At 39.5% G+C, this 24,871-nt stretch overlaps 2 protein-coding genes and 2 non-coding genes across 10 annotated transcripts in view; 3 read left to right on the forward strand and 1 right to left on the reverse strand.

Moving 5' to 3' along the window:
* The window catches only part of rsh (radish), a 90,456-nt gene that overhangs the window by 52,064 nt on the left and 13,521 nt on the right, over positions 1-24,871 (forward strand). For all 6 annotated transcript variants that reach the window (NM_001298248.1, NM_001298250.1, NM_001298247.1 and 3 more), the window contains 2 exons: positions 6,226-6,335; positions 7,184-7,349. In NM_001298248.1, coding sequence (NP_001285177.1) covers positions 6,226-6,335; positions 7,184-7,349 — 276 coding nt within the window. The remainder of the gene's footprint in view (positions 1-6,225; positions 6,336-7,183; positions 7,350-24,871) is intronic.
* CG12715 (uncharacterized protein) lies at positions 12,169-14,650 on the reverse strand. Of its 2 annotated transcripts, none has more exons than NM_001298252.1 (2): positions 14,461-14,650; positions 12,169-14,085 (listed from the first exon to the last, which is right to left on the reverse strand). In NM_001298252.1, the coding sequence occupies exons 1-2, from the start codon at positions 14,612-14,614 to the stop codon at positions 12,722-12,724; spliced, it is 1,518 nt and encodes a 505-aa protein (NP_001285181.1). In that variant the 5' UTR covers positions 14,615-14,650; the 3' UTR covers positions 12,169-12,721. The 2 variants fall into 2 exon arrangements, with proteins under 2 accessions (NP_001285181.1, NP_572849.1); NM_132621.3 differs by having other exon boundaries at positions 12,317-14,085.
* On the forward strand, positions 13,540-14,011 carry asRNA:CR44840 (antisense RNA:CR44840). Its single transcript, NR_123890.1, has one exon.
* mir-971 (mir-971 stem loop) lies at positions 21,394-21,489 on the forward strand. The gene has a single exon (NR_047802.1). It is a non-coding gene; the product is annotated as a mir-971 precursor RNA (primary transcript).

A 24,871-nucleotide genomic window follows, 5' to 3' on the forward strand; every position in this document is an offset into this window, starting at 1 on the left:
AAATCTACATACTATATATACATATATGTACGTACGTATGCCCCGCACTTTCGACTTTTTAATATGTATTCTCGTTTGGCGAGCAAAGTTTTTATGTAAATTGCCCAGAAGCCATCGGAGTTTCAGTAGGTTTTCCGGGCCAAGGGTCTGCGGATTGATTCGCACATCTCGTGCTCCACACTTTGGGCCAAAGGGCGTCTCTGGGGAATCCAGGAGCTGCGGCTAATTCGTGACCGGGAATCGAAGTGGAATAGAACTTGTAAGTTAGTTTTTAGCAAAAAATGCCACAAGAATATGGAAATTCTCGAAAGAAAATGGAAAAGACCGTGCCTTCGCCTAATCTTTCTTATTAATAAAAGTAATTTCCATATATGAATATGTGGAATTTTACCTTTTTTTTCGTATTTTTGATCCACATGTTCTGGGCTCTCATTATCCTGGGCCAAAAAAAAAAAAAAATTACACAATAATTTTTCACATGACCTGTGCTCGAAATATTCATTTTAATGTTCCGCAATTTTGTACACATTTTTATGTTGTCAATGGCAAAAAGTTTCAACAGTTTCAACTCTGTATTCACAGTTTATAAGTTGGCTCATTGCAATGCAAAGTTGTTGCAGCTGCAAAAATGTAACGCTTAATTGTACTGCAATCTGCATTCAAGTTAAAACTAGTTCGAGTTTTATTACTTTTACACTTAAAATTGTTTTTTAAACTCTTCACTAAGCTAATGGGCAGCTTGTAAACGCTGAACGCAGTTGTTAACATACTCTATTTAATGCCACAAGCCATTATTTACTAGCAGCCCGACCAACCATAAATCCGTCGAAAAGTTCGATTAACCAACGCCACTTTTCGAACCAGTTGACATGTGTGACTTGTTCCATTAACGATTATCATCGCCTGGCACGCAACTTGCCAGTTTTCCTCGACATTTCCCCGATTTTCTAGGCAATTTTTGTATTTTTTTTTTTTTTGGTGGCATCGTCAACGTTACGCCATGCAACAAGTGCGAAAAGTGCGGCTCGTGTTTATAAATCAAATCTGCGGTGCTCGAGAGCAGCCGCCGCCCCAATCCCAATCCCAATCGTAATCGCAATCTCAATGCCAAGCCCGAATCCCAAATCCTGTCGGGCCCAAAAATTAATCACAACTCATTCGTACATGGTGCGCACTGAGCCCCAAATCCATTTGGTGTCGTCTACTTTCTACTTTCTACTTTCCTTTCGCCCCATGGCACATGTGCCACCGGGCGGCAAGATGTGGGTGGCAAGTGGCAAGTGGCATTGGGGGGCGGGGCAAATGGCTGAAAAGTGGGCGGAACTGGGTGGGTGAGAGCATTTAGTCGGCGGCAGCGAAACATTTTTGCGCACGTTAATTCCATTAAAAGCCGCATTATGCGCGCCTGGCGATGCCGCAAAAAAGCATTTTACGTGCCGACTTTGGAATTTATGTTGCATACTTCGTCTCCTATTTTCATTCCTATTTTTGTGGCTTTTTGGCATTGGGGAGAATAACCACGGCGAGATTTTAAATAACACGCTTATGAGAACCAGAATAAAGCGCTGAATCCTACAAAGTTTGCTGAAAATTAAAAAAGAAACGTATATTATTTCGTTTTTTTTTTTTTTTGTTATCAGAAACATACCCGATGATTAAATGCTTATGCAATGGTAACGTTTCATTTACCATAATATGTATTTAAATATTTTTTTTTTACGACACGCTTTAAATGCATAAATATTTATGCAACCCAAAGTATAGTGCATGATTCTCGGCTATGCAACTCAAAACTCAGTAATAAATGCTTGCACACGATTTTATGAATATGAGTATGAGTATGAGTATGAGCATGAATATGAATATGAATATGCATGCATTTCAGCTCAGTGCGCATATTTAATATTATTGATTTCATAAGCTGCTGGGGCATTTGCGGACGATTTATTGTGTGATCTGTTTGACAGATTTTGCTGCAGCATGCGTCGTAAAAAAGTCACGCTAATGCTGCACTTTTTATATACATTTTATATCTTTCCCCCCCTTTTGTTGCTTCGATGGGTAGTGGGGGGGGTGAAGGGGGGGGGGCTAGGTCCTTGCACATCGCGTGTGTGTCCTGGTCCTTTTGATCCCAGTTCAACCATAAATACGCACGTACGACCGTCGTGACCCACCGTTGACCCCGCGTGACCCCGAATTTATGACCCTCCCCTCCCCCCTTTCGAACGACCGTGTGACAATGCGACTGCACATGGGGGAAAATTGGTATGGTCGCAAATGATATGCTTCAATTTAATTGCACTGCACTAATCAGCAAACTGCGACAAACAGCCAGCTGACATGCAAACCATGCCTCTGCGGTTCTCACACGGCCAATGACAATCCACCGTCACCGATAATTGGCCAAAAACGGTGGCCACAGTTGGCCAAGACCCATGGCCGAATTGCTGCCTTGCTTGAGGCACTTATCGTCACCTCGAAAGGCTTGAGTTGTATGTGGTTTAGCCGATTTTTTGCCATATTAATTGCAAAATTAGTAGAATATTGGCCAGCTAAATTTATTCCTTCGAGATATAAATGAAAACTATGCTTGTGGTTTTTTTTTTCTTTGGCTTAAAGATGCAACCAGGGGCATTGCACTGCAACAGGCAAATTTTCCACTCAGTTTTCCCCGCCATTTTTCTGCTATTTTCCCCGCCAGTCTGTGTAATTTTAATGAAAGTGCACTGAAGTTGACGGTTTTCTGTGCTGCATCCGTTGCTGCTCATGTGCTACTATCCCTAGTCCAATATTATTTACGCTCAATTAAGCTGCTGCACATCACCCATAGCCACTTTACATCTGGATTTTTCCTCGTTTTCCTCGTTTTTCCACCCTTTTTTGCAGCAACAGCTACTTACATATATGCAACTAAACAAATTGCATTTGCAGTCAATTTTTGCTCCTTAGTCTGTTGGACAACTGCCACGCTCACTTGTTCCGTTTCCCAAGGAGGAGATTATAGAACAGAAGTGGTTGAAATAATCAAGCTCTTAATAACTAAAAAAAATATATTATTATTGTGAATTTAAGAATAAACAATGAATGAATTAAATTACTTACGTTCGAAAAAATCATAAATCATTAAAATATGTATTTATATATATTTCTTCAAGATAAATAGAAAACACAAATGCGCATGCAATCAGGTAGAATTTCATTTTGTAGGCCTCAACCTATTATTTTGTACCCAGTTGTAGGATTTGGCCAAGAGCGCCTGTCACGAGCCATTAAGCAGCTATTGTTTTGGACTTTCTACGAAAGACTAGGCATACAATAAAAACCAAATTCCAGCCCCTCAACACTTTCCCCACATTTTAGGCCACCCTTCGAAGAAGTTAACGCTTGATTTCTGCACTAAAAACCAGAAGTTTGCCATTCTTTTGGGTCATTAGTTGGTAATTTATCAAAGTCATGAATTTATATTATATACCCGCTTCCTGCCACGCCCCCGGGCAGCTGCAAAGTGCAGATGCAAAGTTTTCAATGCGGCAGCTGTCATAAAAGCAAATGGGGAAATGCGGAAACGGGGAAAATGTGAAAATGGGTAACAAGCCCGCTACCCAAGTCAAGTAAAGTCGACTCAAGTCAAGCCAAGTCAAGTCAAGTCAAGTCAACTTACGGCGTAGCAATAAAATATGAAGAGAGTGCTCCCCTTCCGTTCGCTGGAATCAGAATACAGAATAGCTGAACGGACCCCGAGTAATGGGGCTCCATTTTGTCGTCTTTCAATTAGTCAAATTTGTAGCGCGCTTCTGATTAAAATTCGCCAGCAGCGTAAATAGTTTTTCCCAGTTTAATGCTCCATTTATCTCGAACAATAGTGGAGCGAAGTGGTGAAGTCAAGTACACAGAGAGAATTATGGTAATCATAGACATTTATATACTTAATAAATTTAAAACCAGCCCTGCCAGCATTATTTACTGTCTGTTTCGCTTAGTGTAATCTAGGTGAGTCATGTCCATGACTCGAGAAACCGAGCCGAATGACAGCCCTTTTGAGTGTCCTGGTCAACCAGAATATCCTGGCCATCCCGGCCATCCTGACCATTTGTGTTGCTCATTTCGGTCGCTTGTCCTGCACTTGACAATGCAATTTGCGGCAGATTCTCGTCTGCAGATTGCTGCAATGAATGGCCAGCTTTTTGCCAGAGGTTCTTGGCCCTCTGGATATATCTCGACATTCATTGCATTAGTTTGTGCTCTTAGTTTTGGGCCAGCAGACCAATTAGGTACCATTCCAGTTCAGTGCTCCTCCATCGCCATCGAATGCAAACGCAAATGCAAAATGCTACTGAGGGACTCGCTTCATTAATGCAAAAATATGCGCAAAGTTTCGGCCCGCATTTGTAGTGGCCAGAAATTCCTGACCAACTCACCAGATACGGACGCGAATGTGCAAATGAATGTGCGGGCTGGCCCTTTTTTTTCCAGCCGAGCTCAATTGTATCGACAGCTGGGGGCAAAAGTCAGGGAAAAGTAAGCGAAAAGTAATTCAAGTTCGGGCAAACAATCGCGAGGAATTATGAACTCGATTGCCCTGCGGACAGTGGCCTTCACTTTTGAACGACTGTGCCAGGGAATTTATATTCCCATGAATCCGCTGGAATTTTCGTTTAACTGGCAATAAAACGGTTTTTGATTAAGCTATACTCTTGTGAGCGAATTTAATTTAATTTCATAGAATATATTGTATGAAAGTAGGTTCGTTGTAATACCATAATTTCTAGACAAAAAAATGTAATAGTACCAAAGTACAAATAAATTTCAAAGGCTGCAAATCATTTGAAACGCCGCGAGCCACTCAGAAGTTTTTTTCATTATCGATAAAGTAAAACGTTTATAATAACTACTTCAATTATAACAATTGCTCTCACTCATCATTTTTCGGCTATCCGAAGTAATTCAGCAATATCACGTATACGCCCAGTGTAACAATTAAATGCTATCCAAGTTTTCGAAATGCACTCAAATTCAAATTCATTGAAACGTAGCCAATAGCCACAAACAGCGCTTTGGACAGCTAATGAAATGCGACCCACATTTGCCGGTTGCCCAACAAGCAAGTGATTTGGGCCACACCGAATATGAGTTGATGACAACGACAATGACAATGACAATAATGTTGATGTTGATGGCCATGATCAGGTTGTTTCCCCCTCTAACTCTCTCTCATTTTAGTTCGCTTTCGGCTCATAATGTGTTTCCGCTTGCCTGATTCATTTAATTATGATTTCCGGTGTCGAGGCGAACAACTGAGTGCCGAACAGCGAGTATGTCCTGCCAACTGGGCTGGGTGAGCAACGCACACGTGCTCATTATTACAGCTACTTGATTGCTATGTCCTGCCTGACAGGTCTCTTCACAAGGACAAACAACGAAAAAATGGCCAGGAGATGGAGAAACACTGGCAACAAACTTCTCTTGGCCAACAAATAGAGCTGGAGTTTGAGGGATTTCTTGGAAAATTATGCAGACTTTCATTACTGATATTTTCTTACATTTTTTTTTTTTTCAAGTCATAAATCACGAGCTATGAGCTATTATATCTATTACACAGCAAGCCGTAACCTTTTAATTTTGAGCCCACAAAAAAAAAAAACAGTACTTTTTGAAACAAAGCTGACTTTAAATTAAATTTAAAAGAAAAGCACAACAGCCTAAGTCATTTCTCATCATTTTCGCCATCGAATGAGTCGCCTCACGATAACTTTACTTCAGCTGGGTCCAGACGGATTATGATTGCTTTGGATTGGCCTCCAAAGTTCGCTGAAACTTTGCGGTTGAGGGTTAGAGGGTATGTCGAGGGCGAGGCGAACCCATCAACAGCCATTCATCAACTCGACAAGCAACAATTTTGCTGCTCTGCAAGGATATCTATCCTTTCGCAATTTGCCTGTATTAGAAACTCATTTCCGTTTGTAATTGAGTAGCTGCTGGCAGCTGGTGCATGTGGTATGTAGAGAAGTAGTAGGTGGTTCTGGTTCTGGTTCTGTTTCTGTTTCAGTTCGTGGTCCCTTTCCCTTTGAAAACTGAATTCAGAAATCCCGCCCCACATTATGCCGATGGTTATGCAAATTAATGGGCTTGCCAGCTGGCTCGGCCCTGTTCGGTTTCTGGTTTCCTGGCCTCCGATGAATTGATTTGCCCAACTGAACTGTGTCCCTTTTCCGCTCTACATTGCAGAACCATCGCCGCTTTATGACAACAATCACTATCATGAGGAGTGCCTGCGCTGCAATTCGTGTGGTCTGAACTTGACTGGGCCCAATCAAAAACGGGCCAGGAGATTCAAGGTAAGTTTACCCAACAGGGGGGGGAGTTAATAGCTCTAAATCGTATCATCAACAAATAGTCTACGAATATATTGCTTCAATATTTGATAAAATTCATTTTAATATATTATTTCCTAAATATGTAATTGAAATAATATGGTGATAAAATACATTAGCAATTCGTTGGCTAACCAATAGTAACATTTAATTTTATATGTCTTCTCTCATTTAATTTATGTAATCGTACAAAGAGCTTTTTTGTTCATCTGTAAATTCTGACAGTCTGCAGCAAACTCTTAATGTTTCATTTTCTCATGTCAAGTGAAAGGGTCTCATTCAAAATTAATTGAAATACGAAAGAAGCCTTCCGACTTTTTTGTGGCATTGTGATGCACTGAAGTAAATAAGTAATGAGTCTGGTGTACATTTCACTTTTTTTTTGCGACTTGATTTATTAAAAAAATGCAAAACAGTAACCCAGTTAAGAGACTCTCTGAAAATGAGAGCTTTTCTTACGCGATTTAAAAATTAGATAATAAAGATTTTTGATGGCGGCCAGAAAGCCAAAATAATTGCCAATTTGGAAAAGATACCCACACTCGTATTTATTTGCTCATCTGAAATGCATTCGCCCATTTTCGGCTCCATAAAGACGACGAGCTCATTATGGATGACGGATGCATGTGTGGCAAGTGGCATAATCAAAATTACATATGAGCAAACAAAAAGGGCACACAAAAAATCGCAAAGAATCGCAGTATAAAATGAAGCCAGAATAAATCAAGCCAGGCTGGAAGAATCCAGCTAACTCAAATGCCCAACCACTGATGCCCGTTTTCTTTCTCTGTCGCCTCTCCCACATCCTGCAGAACCAGATCCTGTGCGACCTGCATTTCGCGGACGTGGCCCTAATGGAGTGCTCCGATTTCATGCAGCAGCTGCGGAGCTTCAAGCCGCAATCCTTGGGCTGCGCGGTGGCCAGGCGCAAAAGTTCCACAACGCTGATATTCCCGCTGCCACCGCAGGCTTGCTCAGGTATGTACCATCTACTAAGCACACATTCGTGCACATATATATACATATGTATATGTATATACACGCACACATATATATAAATTTGCCATATGCACGATAGGCGTCGGGCACATTTCACGGGTATTATGACCAAATCGGGACTCAGTCCAGCTGATACCCAGGCAAATTTGCCTGGAAAGCTGCTTATTCGGCAGCGAGATCACAAAAAAAAAAAACTATTTCATTACTTATTTCAGCCCTATATGCGTTTACTTTTTACAAAAAAGTTTCCAAATGTATGCAAAGATTACATTTTTAAAGACTTTTGTGCAATGAATTGCTTCGAAAAGATGGCAGTGCATACCTTTGGACGCTCCTCAAACTAATCTATCATTAGTCATTAAAAATGATAGAAAAATATAAAAACAATATATATATCTGCTAGATCGTGTAATAATCGGCATTACTTTGCAAGGATATATCCCATTCGAGCTCAAATAAACCAACCCTTCTATGGCATAAACTCCATTTTTTGTTCGCATTTTTTTTGCGATATGTCTGTTTGTGTGTGTGTGTGCGTGGCGTCATCATTATAATTCAAATGAGATTTGCGCGCACAGCAATCTACTCATCCTTACACACTCACACACCCAAACCCACACACACACACACACTCGCACAGATAGGGAGAAGCCGAAGAAGAAAGCGGTGAAAGCGAAGAAAGGGGAGATAGAGAGGCGAGAGCGCCACATCTACAAGTTGGAGAATGTTTGGCATTTTGCATAATAAAGTTGTTCAAACATATTTGACGTCGGGTTGCGCACCCACACTCATGCACTCGTACACTCATACACTCATACACTCTCACTAACACACACCCATAACGATACGCACACACAGACAGATATAACCGCCATTTTTCGCTGACATAAACTTTCAATTCGGTTCTCATTTTACTTTATTTCCTTTCGTTTTTTGTTTTTTTTTTGTTTTGTTTTTATTTCGCCGGCGCGAGGCAAACGATTTAATTAAGATCCCCCAAAAAACACAGCGAGCGAAAAACGGAACATTTCTTAACATTATTTACAAGTCCTCTTATATGAATTTCTGTATTTTGAATGCTCGAGCAGAAGCGCACAAGTTTATTAACTGGATTTTTATTACGAAACTTGTGCCCGGAACTCGGGCGTCCATTTTAATTACAATGCGCCGAAATAAATGAAATAAACGAAGCGAAGCTTGGCAAACGGCTTTCTTGATTTTATTCAATGATTTCACGAGCAATTATGCCCAAATGCCATTAGAACTATGAGCACTTTGGGAATCCAGTTGATAGCTTGTGATCGATTTCATTATTTGTGTTAAATTCATCAAAATTGGCAGTATATTTTCTATCATTTATGATATATTATTATTAAAGTATTAAATACTAGCACATTGAGTTACTGCCATTAAACTTGACATGTTTCGGCTGCATTTAACTTGGGATATTTCTGCACAATCCACCCACGTCCGCATCCACTTCCGCATCCGCACACACATCCGCATCCGCATTCGCCCACCCTTAGCATATGTATTAGTGCTCAGCTGCGCTCATTTGAAGCGACATTAAGTGTGCACTCGAGTAAAGTGATTTGATGCGTGTCACATTCGAGTGCAGCACTTGCTGTTTAGAAACGACATCCCATATTTTCGCAGGAAAATGGGAAAAGCCAGTGCAACTGTTTAACTGTTAAGCTGAGAGAAAAACAAGAAAGAGTTGAAGAAAAGTACAGCAGCAAACAACAATGTTTAAGTTTTGTACTTTATAACAAAAAAAAAATAATAATGAACCGCAATTGCAAAAGTTTCTCCTTGCTCAAAACTCGGCAAAAGACGTATAAATGTTCACTTACGATTAGTCACAGTTATTGCCATATCAATGTCAGCTTTTCTTTATAAAATCAGAAATGATTAATTAATTAGTTTATTATGCATTGCAGCAATGCAGATTAGGGTATTTTATTGGTCAAAAAACCAAATATTGTTGAAATAAGAAATATATGCAAATTTGTTTTTGAGAATAAATCTTCGTTTGCCATTAATGGCAATTATTGTTTGTCAATAAAGTTCAAGCTTGAAAGCAAATGAAGAGTGAATATCCAAAAATGACATTGAGCAAATAAATAATTTATCGAAAGCACCTTAAAGTTTTGGGCTGTGTTCGATTTGGCCAAGATCCGGGGTCGAGGGTCATCAAATAGATTAAATAAATACAGTAAATAAATCATTTAGCTCGTCACAAGTAACGTATACGCCACGTAGGTCACGGAGCACACGTTTATGGCCTAAATCGCGCAACGGAGTTATAAACACGTATTATATGCCAACCCAAATAGCGGCAAGAGCCCACGCTTAGATCCATGTGAGTACGTGACAATTAAATTTATGAAATACCATATATACATAGCATGGCCGGAAATTTTGGGCCAAAAAAAAAAAAGAAAGTCGGCAAGGAATGTCCCCGTCCTGCAAACCCAAATCCAAGTTGAAAAGTCAGTTCAAGGGCCGTCCGACGCGTCTCGAATTATATCGCTGCGAAATGGGCGCGTGACTGTTGCCACGATGATGCCAAGTTGGCCCATTAGCGGAAGTTAGGCCATCATACAATGATTTGGCCGAAGGAGGTGGAAGCCAGGCCAAGAGCTTACAATAAATGTGTTTCCAAATATGCCGCCAGATCATTTGGCTCAGAGAGTCGATTTATTTTTCGAATTCGAACGAACTTGTCATTGCCAAGTTAAAAGTAACCCCCAGTTCAAATGGAATATTTCTTAAGTTAAATCCAAATGAATTCTTAACTAACTAACTAGTTAATAATCAAAATCAAAAATAATAAAGCTCTTTAGTGAAATGTAATAACAAAGAACATAACATTTTCATTCTTATCTTCGCTTGTTTTAACGATTAACTCAAAAGTGATCATGATAGCACATTTATATTTTAGCCATCAATTTGGCCCAAGTTACAGCTGGGAATAATTAGAGCCTTCGGTTTTAAAAGCCGTTTGTATGTACGTTCTATTATTCACTGCTTTGTCAACGGCTGTTGGCCATAAATTTGGAGTCATGAATTCGGCCACGCCCCCAATCGCCCACCTGGCCGGGCATTTACATTTTAATATGCATTATTAGCGGGATAATTGTTTGAGAATATTGCCCAAGAATAGACAGCGATAAAAACACGTCGTCGCCAGGAGGCCCGCAGGACTCCCATCAAATTGCCATTCCATTTTTCCTGGATATTGGCGTTGTGCTGGCCACGCCTCCCCCCATTCACGCCTCCGTTGTTATTTGTGTTATAATAAATTCAAAAGGTTCGGGCATGAAAAGCAAAAAAAAAAAAAAAAAAAATTGTCGCGCACTTTTAACGTTCATTTGTCAGCTCGGTTTCGTTCGCCATTTCCCTGCCGTTTTCCTCGTCCATTTTTAATATTTTAATATATCCTGACACGCATTTTTGTCTCACTTGTTTGGCTGCGACAAAAAAAAAAATGCTTTTGTGTTCGCCTTGTTAATAAATTTGAATTTTAATAAATAGAGTTGTATTGGCCGCTCCCGCGAGGCAGAGAAAAAAAAAAGAGGAATATTTATAAAACAAGTCGATTGTTTTTACGACCAACTTGGAGCTCGGCCATCGAAAAGGAGAATGGCCAAAAACCGAACAATTTTTCATAGCGCATTGATTGCAATCTGGTCAGATTTTTCCCCTCCGGCGAATCAACAGAAAGTTTTCATTTTTATTCCGTTGGCTCTTTGGGCAATAATTTTAATTGAAGTAAGACAACAATGCAACCACAAATCCCAAACAATGTTTTCAATTTATGGCAGCCAACTGCCCGGGACTCTCGGAATTTTGGAATTTAGTCATTTAAAACGCAGAAAAATGTTTTTTTTTTTTTTTGCCTGCACGTGATTTTAAAAGAAACTCATAAAAATAAATCTCAATAATTCACAAAGCGAAAATGTTATGGGCACTATATTTTTAAGCCGACACTAATTGAAAAGCACTGTTGGCATTTCGCAAGCAATTTATAAGCGTATATGCAATTTAATCTTGCCATTGACAGTCTTTGATATTGGTTTCCCTTTTCCTCAGACCTGCAGATAAATCGAAATCAATTCTGAAATGTGAGAATCTGATAGTTGTCTAATTGAAAATTCATGTTTGAAAGGCAAGAAATAGCGTTGCACAATGCTGGCTTAAATTCGGTTCTTTTCCCATTTACCCGAGGCTCGATTCACACTAATTGAAAAAATAAATTGTATACTTCGCTCAAAGCGGCACAAATTGTGAAATTGTGAAATTTCTATGTGAATTAACTAGCTTCGTTTTCTTCAATAGAATCAAATTAAAACCCAAATTGTTTTCGGTCCCAATTCCAAAGATTAAAGTCCAACACGAAATCTTCGAGACGACCTCATCCTCTTGGCCAATCAAAACTCAGATAATTGCCTAATGGAAAAGTAACAATAGTGGCTCTATTTTTGGGTTCGTTCGTTACTAATCACAAAAAAAAAAAAAAGAAAAGTATTGTCAAAAGTTCGCAATGTGCAGCTAGTCTGTTGTCTGCAGCAAAGTCTTTGCAATTCGAAGCTCTTTCTTTGCTGAATGAAATGCGCCGGATGACCGAATCAAATACCAAAGTTGCCTCTACATCCAAAGTAGATTGGCATAAATTTCTCGGGTCCACTTCAAAATTGCAATGTAAAGCAAATTAATTTTTGCTCCGTTGCAAGCTGGAAAATGAAAGTGGTTGCTTTGCTGCGGCTTCTTTGTCATTGAGTTCTACTCTATTTGGATTTCAGTTTAATCTGTTTATTATCCAGGAATGAAGTTGCTTATTTCACTTAGCTCTAAGAGGTAAAAGGTTATCTTAATTTTAATATTTAATGCAAGCATTTAAAACATTCGAGACAAATGACAGCTTGACAAAAAAAACTAAAGTTCGAAAAAGAATAACAATGTTTAAAAATCGAATCAATGGAAGAATTCACTTTTGTACTTATTTTATGCTAATAAAAAAAAAAAAATAGGCGGTTAGAGCAACATATCTATATCTATGGCTTATCAATTATACTGCGGACTGTGAGCAGTATCTATATTTCACCGGCGCTGAAAGTACAGCCCTTGATGTGGCTAAGCTAAATGGAAAAAGCAAACTTTTGCGGCACACACTGGCGGCACACCTGGGCGCCCTGACCACTCCGGACTCCGTCATGTCAATAAGCAATTATTATCCTGCCGACGTGGCCCGGGGTCAAAAGGTGGGACACGTACTGTACAAAGCCCTTGGCCGGCGCAGCCGCCAATTTAAGCCTCTTAAATATAACGAAAAAGCAATTAAAATATAATCAATATGCCGCTCGACTCTGGGCCAGCTGCCGATGGACTTCCAGTGAGTTGTGGATGAGTTGGTGCTGGAATCGTCGAATGTTATCATCCCTTACGGGCGGCGGTTCAACCAAAGATTTGAGATTTTCCGTATAGCGATAGTGCTGCATCTGGCCAAGATCGATGCCAACATGGTACGGATCACTCGCGTTCATCCATTGAAAGGGAAAATGATTATGCAGCAACGTAACATAGCTGGTATCATGAAGGCACTTGATCGCAGAGTATGGATCCAAGTGTTCCGCCACCCGGATCACATGACGCAGCATAAAGAATTGTTCCGGAATGCTTTCGTCCACGGGTAGCTGCTTGGAAAAATACACATTGCGGAAGCAATAGCTAGAGCGAGTGGTGCTATTCACATCCTGAACCTGCAAATGCGTCAGCAAATCTTGCCAAGTGCGATGCTCACCCAGTGGCATTATTACCTCATCCACATCCACCACGGCCACAAAATCGAAATCGTACAGATTCCGGTATAAACAGTCATTGTACAGCAGCACCTCAATAATCATCGCACGGAATGTCTCGTGATCTGCGGTCTCATTGGGAAAACGGAATTTCCGCAGATCCAAGAATCCATCACCAGCTCCCGTGTAGTGGGCAAGGGTTCTCCTTGTGTTGGGCATAAGGAGTCCAATATCGAAGGCGGTCACCTTGGTGGCACCCAGTAGCCTCATCAGTTCCAGCCATTCCACAAATCTATCGGTCATGTCGACGTCGGGAAATCGGAGATATTTCACACAAACTCCGATTCGCTTTGGACGTTGTGCATTTGGTGGCTCCTCGGGTGGCGGTGGTACCACCTTAAAGGCATTCGTTGGCACCGCACACGGATCGAAGACCAGACTCACCAGCTGTGGAACCCTTTGGGATTTCATTTGAAACGTTAGGAGCGTAGGAAATACAACACCCTCTGGAAGGCCCCACTCCTTGTACCAGCCCAATTTGCTTTGGTATACGGGCAACTTTTCTGGCTGGTTATCGCCATCGTACCAAACCTGCAAATAGGTGGCCGGATAGGAACCATTGTAGGTGGCCATTCCGAGGACCACCATCTCCGGTATCCTGGGCCTCCGGTCGTAGTATGCCCCATAGAGATAGTAAGATAGATTTTCATGCCTTGTTAGCTGGAAGTAGGGATTCGGAAACTCGATGTCTTCGTAGCGGGGATACGGGGCACACTGGTCAGCCCGCAGACGCACCCAGTCCACGTCCTCTTTGCTCCGCAACAGTTCCTCCAGATTCGGTTCCTGCTGCGATCCCGCGCTCTCCTTGCCTTCGGTATCGATTCCTGGATGGGCTCCATGGTGAACGACAGCAACTGCAAGACAAGTCCAGCTAAATTTTAATTTAAATAAATTATGCCTGTTGTGTTGTTTACCGACTCGAAGTCTGGTTTCTCACTTGCAACTGCAGTCAACACAAAAAAAAATGTTTGCATACAGTGCAAATATATCGATGGATGGAAACAACAACCGTGTTTATGGTTTACCTTTTTTTTTTGCCAGCAAAAACAACAGGTGTTATATATTGAAAAGGTCGCGCTAGCACACACTCTAAATAATGTATACGAAAATTGTTTTTTTGTTGGTATTTAATGGGCTTAGTTTTCATATTGCAACAAGTACACCGATTGGTAGCCTTATATATATATTACGTCTTATATTTCTTTTTCACTCGAATATAAACTTCTTACCCTTTTTGGGCCGGGATGCTGGCTGTGATATAGTTCCCTGTGGGTTATTCAACACTTGGAGTGATCCAAGTGACTGGTAGAGCAGATAGACAACAAAAAGACCCAAACAGCAGAGAAGTGGCGTCCTGGAGGCCCGCAATTGATAGTAGACCATCGCGAATCGCTCAGAATGAGCCACTGAAACGAGTTACCTTTTGCAGTATCTACTTAAGCGATTCGACTGGTACTTATCCTACAAGTACTTCGACATGTTGGAGAAAACAAACAGTTGTCAACTAAATATAGCAACCAGTTTATTTACGTACTGACATCGTATTACCCTTAAATGCCAGTACAAATATTAATTTTTTGTTAAACATGAATTTAATACACATAAGTCCATTAAATATTTTTGTTAAAATTATATTTTCACGGAGTAAAATGTGGCACATATGAAAATATAAATAAGCAATGCACTGCGACAAAGTATGGGTATTACAAATCCAAACGATTTTCATTAAAACCTATTTATGATTTATGATATATATGAAAATATGGAGTTTATTGCTTTGAGTTTATAATTCAAAAGAAGATATTGATTTTAATTTTTGTTTTATAAATATTCCATTTTTTTTTTTTGTAAGGTGTTCAATTTGTCTAAATACTTTTTTGATTTTACAGTACAGCAAAGATGTTCTGTTTTTAAGTGCATAAATGGTACTATTAAAAAACGAAAGAATCAGAATTTGCGCAATATTTTCATTCAGATTAAGCCGCTCATGTGTCGGAAAAAGCGGCCAATCTCGATTGGCGGGGTGAAATTTTATGGCGGTGGTGGAAATTTCTCGAAGGGAATGGCCCTTAACTAGCGGCAAACAAGCCAAGTCCGATGGCTGGATACATTATTATTATTATTGTGTATGTCAACCTTAACATGGCAATGGCCAAAATGACAAAAGCAGTGGACGTCGCTTGAAATGTGATCGGAAATCGGGGGGAATATATGTGTATATATCTATATACATATATATGTATGTGTGGTATATATCTGCGGAAAATGGCAGTAAAAGAAAACCTGGCGTAGGTAGCACCTGCATTAAATTATTGATTCGATTTCGCGCGCGGTTCGTTTTTATTGTGGCGAACTTTTTGTCTGAATGAATTGTTGCCGACCGGCATTGTCAAAGTTGGGGTCCACCCCAGTATATACACCCACGCACTCACCCCACTCACACACACCCACACACACACCTATCTGTCAGTCTGTCAGGTTACCTTTCCAATTCCTGCGTGAGTGTGTGTGAGTTCGAGGTAGATAGGGGGATGCCGCCACGTCCAGAAGCGGCATAACAATAACAAAAATAACACCAGTAGACACCAGAATTTATGTGTGCGTCGCTGAGCGCTTACTTGAATACACACTGTAAAAAAAACGTATATATATATATGTTTATTTTTCACCTAAAAATTGCATTCTTTTCGCAATAAAAATGGAAAAAATAGTCCAAATTTGGAATGTTATACCCCGTTGAGCTCGTAATTGAATTTCCAATCAAACTGTGTTCAAACATGGGAATTTTATTTTTTCGCCATTTTTTGCAAATTTTGATGATGTTACCCCTTACAAAAAATTGCGAAAATTGACACAAAAATTAATTTTCCTAAATCCTTAAAAAAATGATAGGCGTCGTTAGTATTGGTAAATAGCTGCTCAAAAAGGTAATTTTTTTATCTATATGACAAATTTTAGAGAAGTTATGACGAAAAGTTCCGTTTGTAAAATCACTTTTTTGGCGAAACCCGTTTTTTCGAATTTCGGTCAATAAATAATCAGTTTTTTTGGCACAACTTTAAAAATAATTGCCTGAATGCGGAATGTCATACCTCGTTGAGCTTGTAATTAAATTTCCAATCAAACTGTGTCCAAAAATTGGAATTATATTTTTTAGCCATTTTTTGCAAATTTTGATGATGTTACCCCTTACAAAAAATGCGAAAATTGACACAAAAATTAATTTTCCTAAATCCTTCAAAAAATGATAGGCGTCGTTAGTATTGGTAATTAGCTACTCAAAACAGTTATTCCTTCGGCTTTATGAGCATTTTTAGCTGAGCTATGATAAAAATCCTCATAATAAACATAGAATTTTAATCAAAAGTCATGTTTCCAAATTACTTTGAAAATAATTGTCTGAATATGGAATGTTAAGCGAAGCCAATTGAAGTCGAAAAACTTGAACACATTTATGTTATTTTTATTTAAAGCATTTCGCTAAGTGTATTTATGCGCACGTATACATGTACATGGCAAACAAGACATAATCAATCACTTAACCCAAAAACGCACACCAAACGTTCATTTCAATTAAAGTTTCGTTTTCATTCACTTAGCCTGGGAAATGTAGATGGGGGAAAGTCCAGAAAATGGCAAGGGAACGTTGAAAAAAATAGCAAAATCATTTCGTACACTAGACGAAATTTGCCGTGCAATTATTAAGATTGCAGGCGATGACAAATGGAAGGAAAGTTGGGAGCATAATGATGAATCATTCTTGTTGAATCGAATTACTTAAGCTCAATCAATTACATCGATAGTTCGTCGACGTTTGGCTATTTTCCTATATTTACTATTGTTATTTTTGGCTTATTTGAGTTTTATTTTATTGATCATTTTTATGGGTTGGAACTCTCAGAAAAATAATTCACTTTTTAGTTTATATCCTAGCTTCCAGATTCTCATTTTTTTATCGCCGCCCGTTCGCGACGGAAGCTTTCAATTTCCGCTGGCAGCACCCGCTTTGCTATATGGATTGGTCTGCTCGCTTCTGGTTTGGGCCAGTTCCATTTTTTTTTTTGGCTCACATTATTCGCATATCATCGCAGCGCCGAAAATCGTTGAGAAATCGCAGAAAAATCAAGAAAATATGAATAAGAAGGGAAAGGGAATGGGAATGGGCATGGAAATGGGAATGAGCATGGAAATGGAAATGGAAAAGGTGATGGGTTGAAGAAATCAAGGAATCTGTTGCTTACTTTCGACACTGTTGCTGTAATTGAAGCCATGACGCAAGCGAAACTTTGCTCGCAGCGCCATTTCAATGCCTTTTTCTCGATTTGCCTGCGATTTCCACGCGACTTTCCCCGCGCTTTTCACCAAGTAATGGCAAGAACCCCGCAAGATTATTCGCTTGAAAGTAATTTGTTTTCATGCGACATGAAAAAGTCTGCTCGTGACACGGATAAGAAAAACTGTTATGCAAAATGGCAACAAGGAGATGTCCTTTAAATGATGACGGCCATAGATGCCAACCCGTCCAGATTATCGACTATCAAGCCTTTGAGAGCATAACGCATACATATATTATATTATATATACTTTCACTCTCTTACATAACGTATTATATGTAAATAGAACGGCAAGAGGCCAAGGGCCACCTGATCTGCACTCAAATCACATTTTGTCACACATTTAGCATAATTTAGCACTTCATTTGTGAGCGCAAGAGTCGCGACAGCTGCCTGGGAAAAAACTTTTCAACAAGAACACGCCTCTTTTTCGGGGCGAAAGATGTATGGATATGGTTGCAAAGTGTTTATGATGCCCCGGGCGACACGTCAGCAGACAGCAAAATTCATTCGTAGATGTATAAAAAACACTGCAAAGAAAAAAGAAAATTCAAATAAATTATTGGGAATAGATTTAAGCAAATATATTGTAGATCGCTTTTGGAAATTTATACAATTTGATGGAAAACAGGCATTCGGAAAAGTTTTCGCCGTTCCTAAATAGATCTAATAAAATTGGATGTTTTTTTTTTTCACTGTACGTCCCCCGTTTTTGCCAAAAATCGTCAGGGGCAACAAATTCCACCTGTGATGACACGAATCTCAACATCAAAAGTAGACATTTCGTGCGGTTGGTTTGCCTCACTTTCACCCACTCCTTTCAAATTCCTCGAACCAAAAAAGTCTGGCGAAAGTTTTTGTTCCGTCGAAAGAAACTGAAATTACAACCCATATATGATACAATAAATGATTACATGTGTGATTTATGTTTCAATTTCGCTTTTTTTCTTCGCTTTCATTGCAGGTAAATTGAATGAAAAATTGGTTGAAAACTGAGAAGAGATGCGAGGATAAGTATTGTTAAAATTGTGTAAAAATACTTTACCATTTTTCATGGGTAACTGGTAAAATGAAGAGAAAGAAGAAGGAGAAAGAACATAAGCACTATATAATTATAAAAAATATAAGCTGTTAAATTAAATTCCAATTAGGAGTTCATTAACCTTTAAAAATGGCGTTATTTATTGAAAGTTATTATGCACACACACATGCAAAGCCGATACAATTGTAATGACTTCTAATTCAATTATTTCCCTTACCATTCATTTTTATCACATAACAAAGTAAAGGGGACAATGTTGAGTTGGGGAAATTATGCGAAAGGAAATCTTTCGTATCGCCTGCAGTGCTCTCAGAAATTGGATATTAGTGCATGAAAGCCGGCATATAATTACGATAATGCCGCCTCAATTGTGGATCGTTATGCCACTCGACCAGTGCCACAACTACCAATGTCCTTCTGAATGCTGGGTGTTCTGGGTATTTCGGACTGACGTGTATGTGTGGGTGAGTGTGTGGATTGGGTGGTGTGTGTGTGTGTATCCATGTCCGAGTAAGCTAGGGCAGCATTTGCATTTTGGACTCGGGCCAACCACAAAATTGCTCGCCAATGGCTCTTTAGGACGTGTCCTGTCGACTCTCTGCGGCTTATTGGCCAATTTGCAACTTGATTAACAAAAGTGCATGAGGTCATGCGGGTCGCTGATGATCATTACGATCATTATGCAACTCCAGTGGCATTTCGGTGCGGCTGGAAATGGCAATGCCGACAGCGCGAAATACCAGCACTTTAAATGCCATAAACCTTAATTGCTGATTACGCAGACACACGCACACACTAACACATAAAAGATGAAAGGCGAAAATATTTCAATAATCCTGCGAGCATTGTTCAAAGTAATTCCCTGTATTCTTTGAGTATCTGCAACTCACTCGACAGTATAGAAACAAAGAATACATTTTTGAAAATATTTATTTAAATAGAAATGCTATGCTACATGTGTTGGTAAAAAGCTTCTACAAAAAAAAATGAAGAGAAGAAAAATAAAATGGATTCCACGGTATCCACCATTCGATGTGTAATTTTGCCGTGCGAGTCAGGGTGCATAATTTTGAAAATTGAAATTTTCCTCACGTACAGAGCGTCGGCAGCGACGCCAGCGACGCAGCATCCACTTGTCAACATGAATTTCCAATTTTCTCTTTTCCCCATTCCCAATACAATACAAAAGCAGGCATTGTTCAAATTTTATTTTATCTGTGCGTGTGTGTGAAGAGCACCCTCTTCATCTCATAAACTGGCCACAATTGGTTAAATCAAGTTGGCATCAGAAGTGCATCATTTACATTGTTTCACAAAACATTATTTCCCCCAATTAAAAATTACTTTTTTTCTTTATTTAAAAGCATGCGTAAATATTTTAAAATCCATAACATTTACTAATGTATAAACAACATTTAAGAGCATATTTAATTCGACTTTCGGTTATTCGAATTTCACATTAAACACAATTATGGGCTTGTTGTGCTTTACTGCTCAGTCAACGACTACAGATTCCGGGAAATGTGAGGCAAATAGAATTATTTAAACTCATTTGCGCTTGTAATGAATTGCTAATTCAACCAACATAAATCAAAACCAATAATGGAACAATATGTTGCAAAACTACTAGGCGATTTGTGGTTTTCCACTTATTTACATAATTATACATAATAGCAATTGTAATTGAACCAAAATCAAAACAAAAATACAGAGCAACTAATTAGGGCAAAACGTTAATGTATTTTCTATTCATGATTTTGAAATGATATTCGATCTATGAATCCAATATAAAAAGAGTACCATTTCGTAATGTATTTCAAAGGTATACAGCATACATTTTCCAGCCCGCTTAAAGCTTCTCTCGAAATTTCCAACTACAAATGTAAACGTATTCCGTAGAGAAAGTCGTTAACCCCAAAATTTGTGGCCAAAAATCCTTTGGCCAGCCGCTGGCTAAGCGTTCTGTGACCAATTATAATTTACAACGACACCCGCCGCCCATTTTCAAATGAAGGGGGTGGCCAATATTCCCCAGTTGCTGACACGTCAAAAACGGGCTTTCGTAGTTTACGGTGGTCTTCATTTTGATTAAACGCAAACAGTGCCACCCTAAAAAAAATTAGTTGGCTTTTATGCAAATGCATGACGGTAACCCCCGAAAAATGTCCCGGGGCTGAGTTTTTGGCCATTTGACTGCTCGTATCTATCTGCGGGATGGCAAAAGGCCGAAAGCCGCCTGCTGCCCTATCGCTTCCATCTGCAGGTAACCCCTTGTCAGGGAAAGTCGGAAAATCGGCGAAGGAAAATGTGCCGCGAAATCGGGGGAAAATTTGGGGGAAGGCGGCAGCTTTTTTTTTTCGACTGCCTGTCTTCTTTATTATCTTATCCGCTTTCTGTTATTTCATATTTGCGCTTTAATGAATTTTAATGCTTTCATTTCTTTTAACGGACTACGCTTATTTTTGCTTTTCCCATTATTTTCATTTTTTTTTCGGTAAATTATTAATAAGAAAATTTTGCGCTTACTCTTCAGATTTGTTGTTTTTCAGTTCAGTTGTTTTTTTTTTTTGTGTGTGTTTTGGGCAACAGATTTTAATCGTTTTAAAATTTGTTTTCCTTGGCTTGAAGTTAAGGCCGCAGCAGCCATCCACCAGCACCGACCCATACACCCACCCACCCACACACACACACACACACTGACAGCTATACACGCACACCATCGCTCACAGGCACCGCGGAGAAAATATCACGCATACGCCGCGTTGTTTCGCTGCATGTGAGAGAATTCCGTGGCTGGCATCGCTCGCTGTAAATTGTAATCATCAAAGCGTTTTCTCAGAGCCGCTTGGTGTTACTTCTTACAGTGAGTGTGCCAGTCCGTACACAGAAAGAAAACCCCTATTGATATAACCATTTAATTTTCAATTGTCAACTGAGAATAATAAAGATCCGATCAAGAAAGCCATCGCCTCTATACTCTTGCAGTGGGAAAACTGAATGGGCCAATACAAGCTGTATACCAGATTTATGACATATTCTTCGGAATGGGATACCACCACAGGAATCCTCATAAAACTGGTATAAGCACGAAATTAAAAAATATATATATAAGAAATATACAATGTTAAGCTTCACACAACAAACACGAATAAGCTCAATCGCATTTTTATATTTCGATTTTTCAACATTTACAGGGAATTGTAAAGAAAGCATGAGATGAGAAATTTTGTAAGGCTACTGCAAGGGTATAGGAAACATGGCCGGGAGTGAATTTCCATTTGGTTTTCGGTATGAATTTTGAGATAGAAATTTGAATTTGAAGAGCGGAAACTGAAGTGGAAGCGTCAACGGAAACGGAAACATCGACGGAAGCGGAAGTGCAAGTAAAAGTGAAAGTGAAGTGCAATGCAATGGCGCCGTGATGCGATCATCTACACACGCACACTTACACTAAATCACACACGCACACACTAGCCAAAAAAAAAAAAACTCTAGACAAACAAAAAACGAACACGAAAAGTCACTGGAAAATCGGAAAATCGGAGGCGTGGCAACGCCTGTCACGTTGCAGTCATTCGACGTGACTTGCGAATTTTCCACATTTTCAAAAGGGTTTCCATGTGACTTAAAGTAAACCGAAAAAGTGGAAAAGATCCATGATTTAATTTTTGGATTTACAGAGAAATTAAACAATACTATTTGCTGGCTTGGGAATGGTCCCGAAATGTTGGCTTAGTTCTTAATTTAGGCTTAAGAAATAACTTTAAATCGAAAATGAGAGCATTAGAAGTGCAGTGTCCTGATGAATGTAAAGAAAAAACGTAGAATTTCTCCCTCCACTTTTGTTTGCTTGATTTGCTTTTTTTGTTTGCCGCTTGTCGTTTGATTCCTTTGCATCTTAGCGAAATTGGTTTCCTTTTACTTTCCCCGGACTTTTGTTCTTTCTCGTCGATTGTGTTGCCGTGTTTATTTTAGCATTCGCAACCCCCCAGCACATATATCTATTGTTATTCGGCTCTTTTTGTACCTAAGGCCAACTTTGATAACACACTTTTCCTCTGCAAATGGCAGCTGCGGAAAAGCCATTGGGTCGGAAGGTGGAGTGCGAGGTGAATGTGGAGAAAATGGTGAAAATTCGGCCGCAACTGAAATCGAGATGAAAACATAGCAGTGAAAAGTGGAAAGCAATTTCCAGTCACGAGGCCACGTCGAAACCAATTTACCCAACTTTTCGCCTGGCAACAATTAACAAGCAATCGAATGCAAATAAACCAATAGAGAACCAACAACAACAAATCGCCAAACGGGCCGTGTAGAGTTACATTCCACCGACCTGACCCAACATGACCCATAATATCCCCCTCCCCCCATTGACATCATTAATGACACCCAAAGTGTCCTCCATTTGTACCGAACAAGCCGAGAAAAGACAGACGGAAGATGAATTTTCTGGGGGTTGTCTTGGTCTTGGCTTAATACAAAGCAAATAGCCGTGGCTAAAAGGAAAATGCCTGGAAAGTCCACTGGCAAGCTGCCCGAAAAAGCCAAGCGGCGAAAGAGAAAAAAATGAAGTCGAGTACAACGAAAAACGATGCGCAACAAATTCAAATGGCAAGATAAAAAAAAAAAAATGTCAAGTGTTCTTCTTGACACGGGAAAATGGAGGGAAAATGACACTTGGGTTGGGGGAATGTAGAGTGACAAGCCGTGGAATGGGATATAATAATAAATAGAAATATATACATATATATATGATGTATGTACATAACGCCATGAATTAGTCACAGGCGAAATGGTGTCCTTCTGCGTGACATATAATACAGAGATGTCAAGCAAAATATCGCACACTTGACATGTTTTTTTTTATGATTTTAAAGGATTCGCAGCCACAACTGTATCACTACTTAGATATTATTGATATATTTCTAGTCGTAAATCTTTTCACACAAAAAGTATTCCATATCATAAGTAACATAGCATGTTAGCATAAAAAGTTGCGTTGGGATTTTAACATATTTTAAAGTTTGAAATCGCCTTTATAATCCTGTTTTTTTTTTACTTTGACTCTTGCCCTTTTTACCCCTTTTCTGTTCCGACTGTCCATTATGCTGCGAGTCATTTGCCAAATGTCAGGCCACTTTATGCTAATGCAATGTTGCGTGATCCTTGAAGGAATTGTCATCGCCACTGGGAACTTGGAACTGGGAACTGGGAACTGGGTTTTGGGCGGGGCTTGGGCTTGGGTTGGATGGACTAATGGCTAATGGATTTCCGCGACGCATCAAAACATAAAAAGCGCGCCAGATGAGTTGGTTGAAAAGTGGGCGACCGTGTCATTTAAATGGGCCAACCAATCCCGCCCAGTCATGTGGCCCAAACTGCATTGTTGGCCAAAACTACAGGGTCACAGCCATGGTCACAAGCACTTTTTTTCGTTTTTCGTTGTTGTGTAAGCGGAAATCCTTGTGGCCAGAAATTGAAAGGATGGATGAATGGATGAATGGATGAATGGATGGATGGATGGATGGTTGGCTGGTTGGCTGATGAGTGGATGACACAGCAGGGCTTGAAGGCAGGATAAGCAGCTCTCATAATTAACGCTGAATGAATGAAAAACAAGCCCGGAGTTTGGATCGACATGATGGCCCTATCAACAAAAGAAAGCCACCATTATTAATTAATTGTATTTAACTTGGTTTAATTTAATTTTTAATAACTTTATTTCGAGCGACCACAAACGAAACGATAAACTGTTAGCAAACCAATTATTTGCTGAAACAAAACAAAAAATAAAAATAAAACAAATTAACACCGATGCATCAAATTATCCATTATTTGCCAATCAATTTTGTGCTTCGAGCGAATTCATTTTTATTTGATTGCATGCGGCGAAATACGGGTATATTTACTCATTTGCTGCCTGTACAAATTTGAGTTGAACCTGAGATTTGTTAATTTATTGCTTACACCTGCAATTCAAACCGCTCCATTTGCGGTTCCTGTGCCGAAAATGCCATTTAAATTGCTGCACGAGTGCGGCCACACAAATCAACACAATCGCATCTCTCAATTTGGGGCATTGCAAATGTTTGCACCAACCACACACATATCACCACCAGCTGCAATTTGCACCAAATACTCAAATGGACTATGAAATAGCAGGTTTACTCACTCGTAGTACAACAATTGGGATTGCAGCCTGCAAACTTTGAGATACATTCATTTTCTTTTTTTTTTTTTTTTGGTATAAAATTACACATCATG

This window comes from Drosophila melanogaster, chromosome X (genome assembly GCF_000001215.4).
Source record: "Drosophila melanogaster chromosome X".
NCBI classification, from domain to species: domain Eukaryota; kingdom Metazoa; phylum Arthropoda; class Insecta; order Diptera; family Drosophilidae; genus Drosophila; species Drosophila melanogaster.

What these genes read in the sequence shown, in the direction of transcription:
- CG12715 (NM_001298252.1), bottom strand. Translation starts at nt 14,614, where the DNA reads ATGGTCTACTATCAATTGCGGGCCTCCAGGACGCCACTTCTCTGCTGT. An exon ending in AGCATCCCGGCCCAAAAAGG is followed by an intron (nt 14,086 to 14,460) that starts GTAAGAAGTTTA and finishes CTTGTCTTGCAG; the next exon opens with TTGCTGTCGTTCACCATGGA.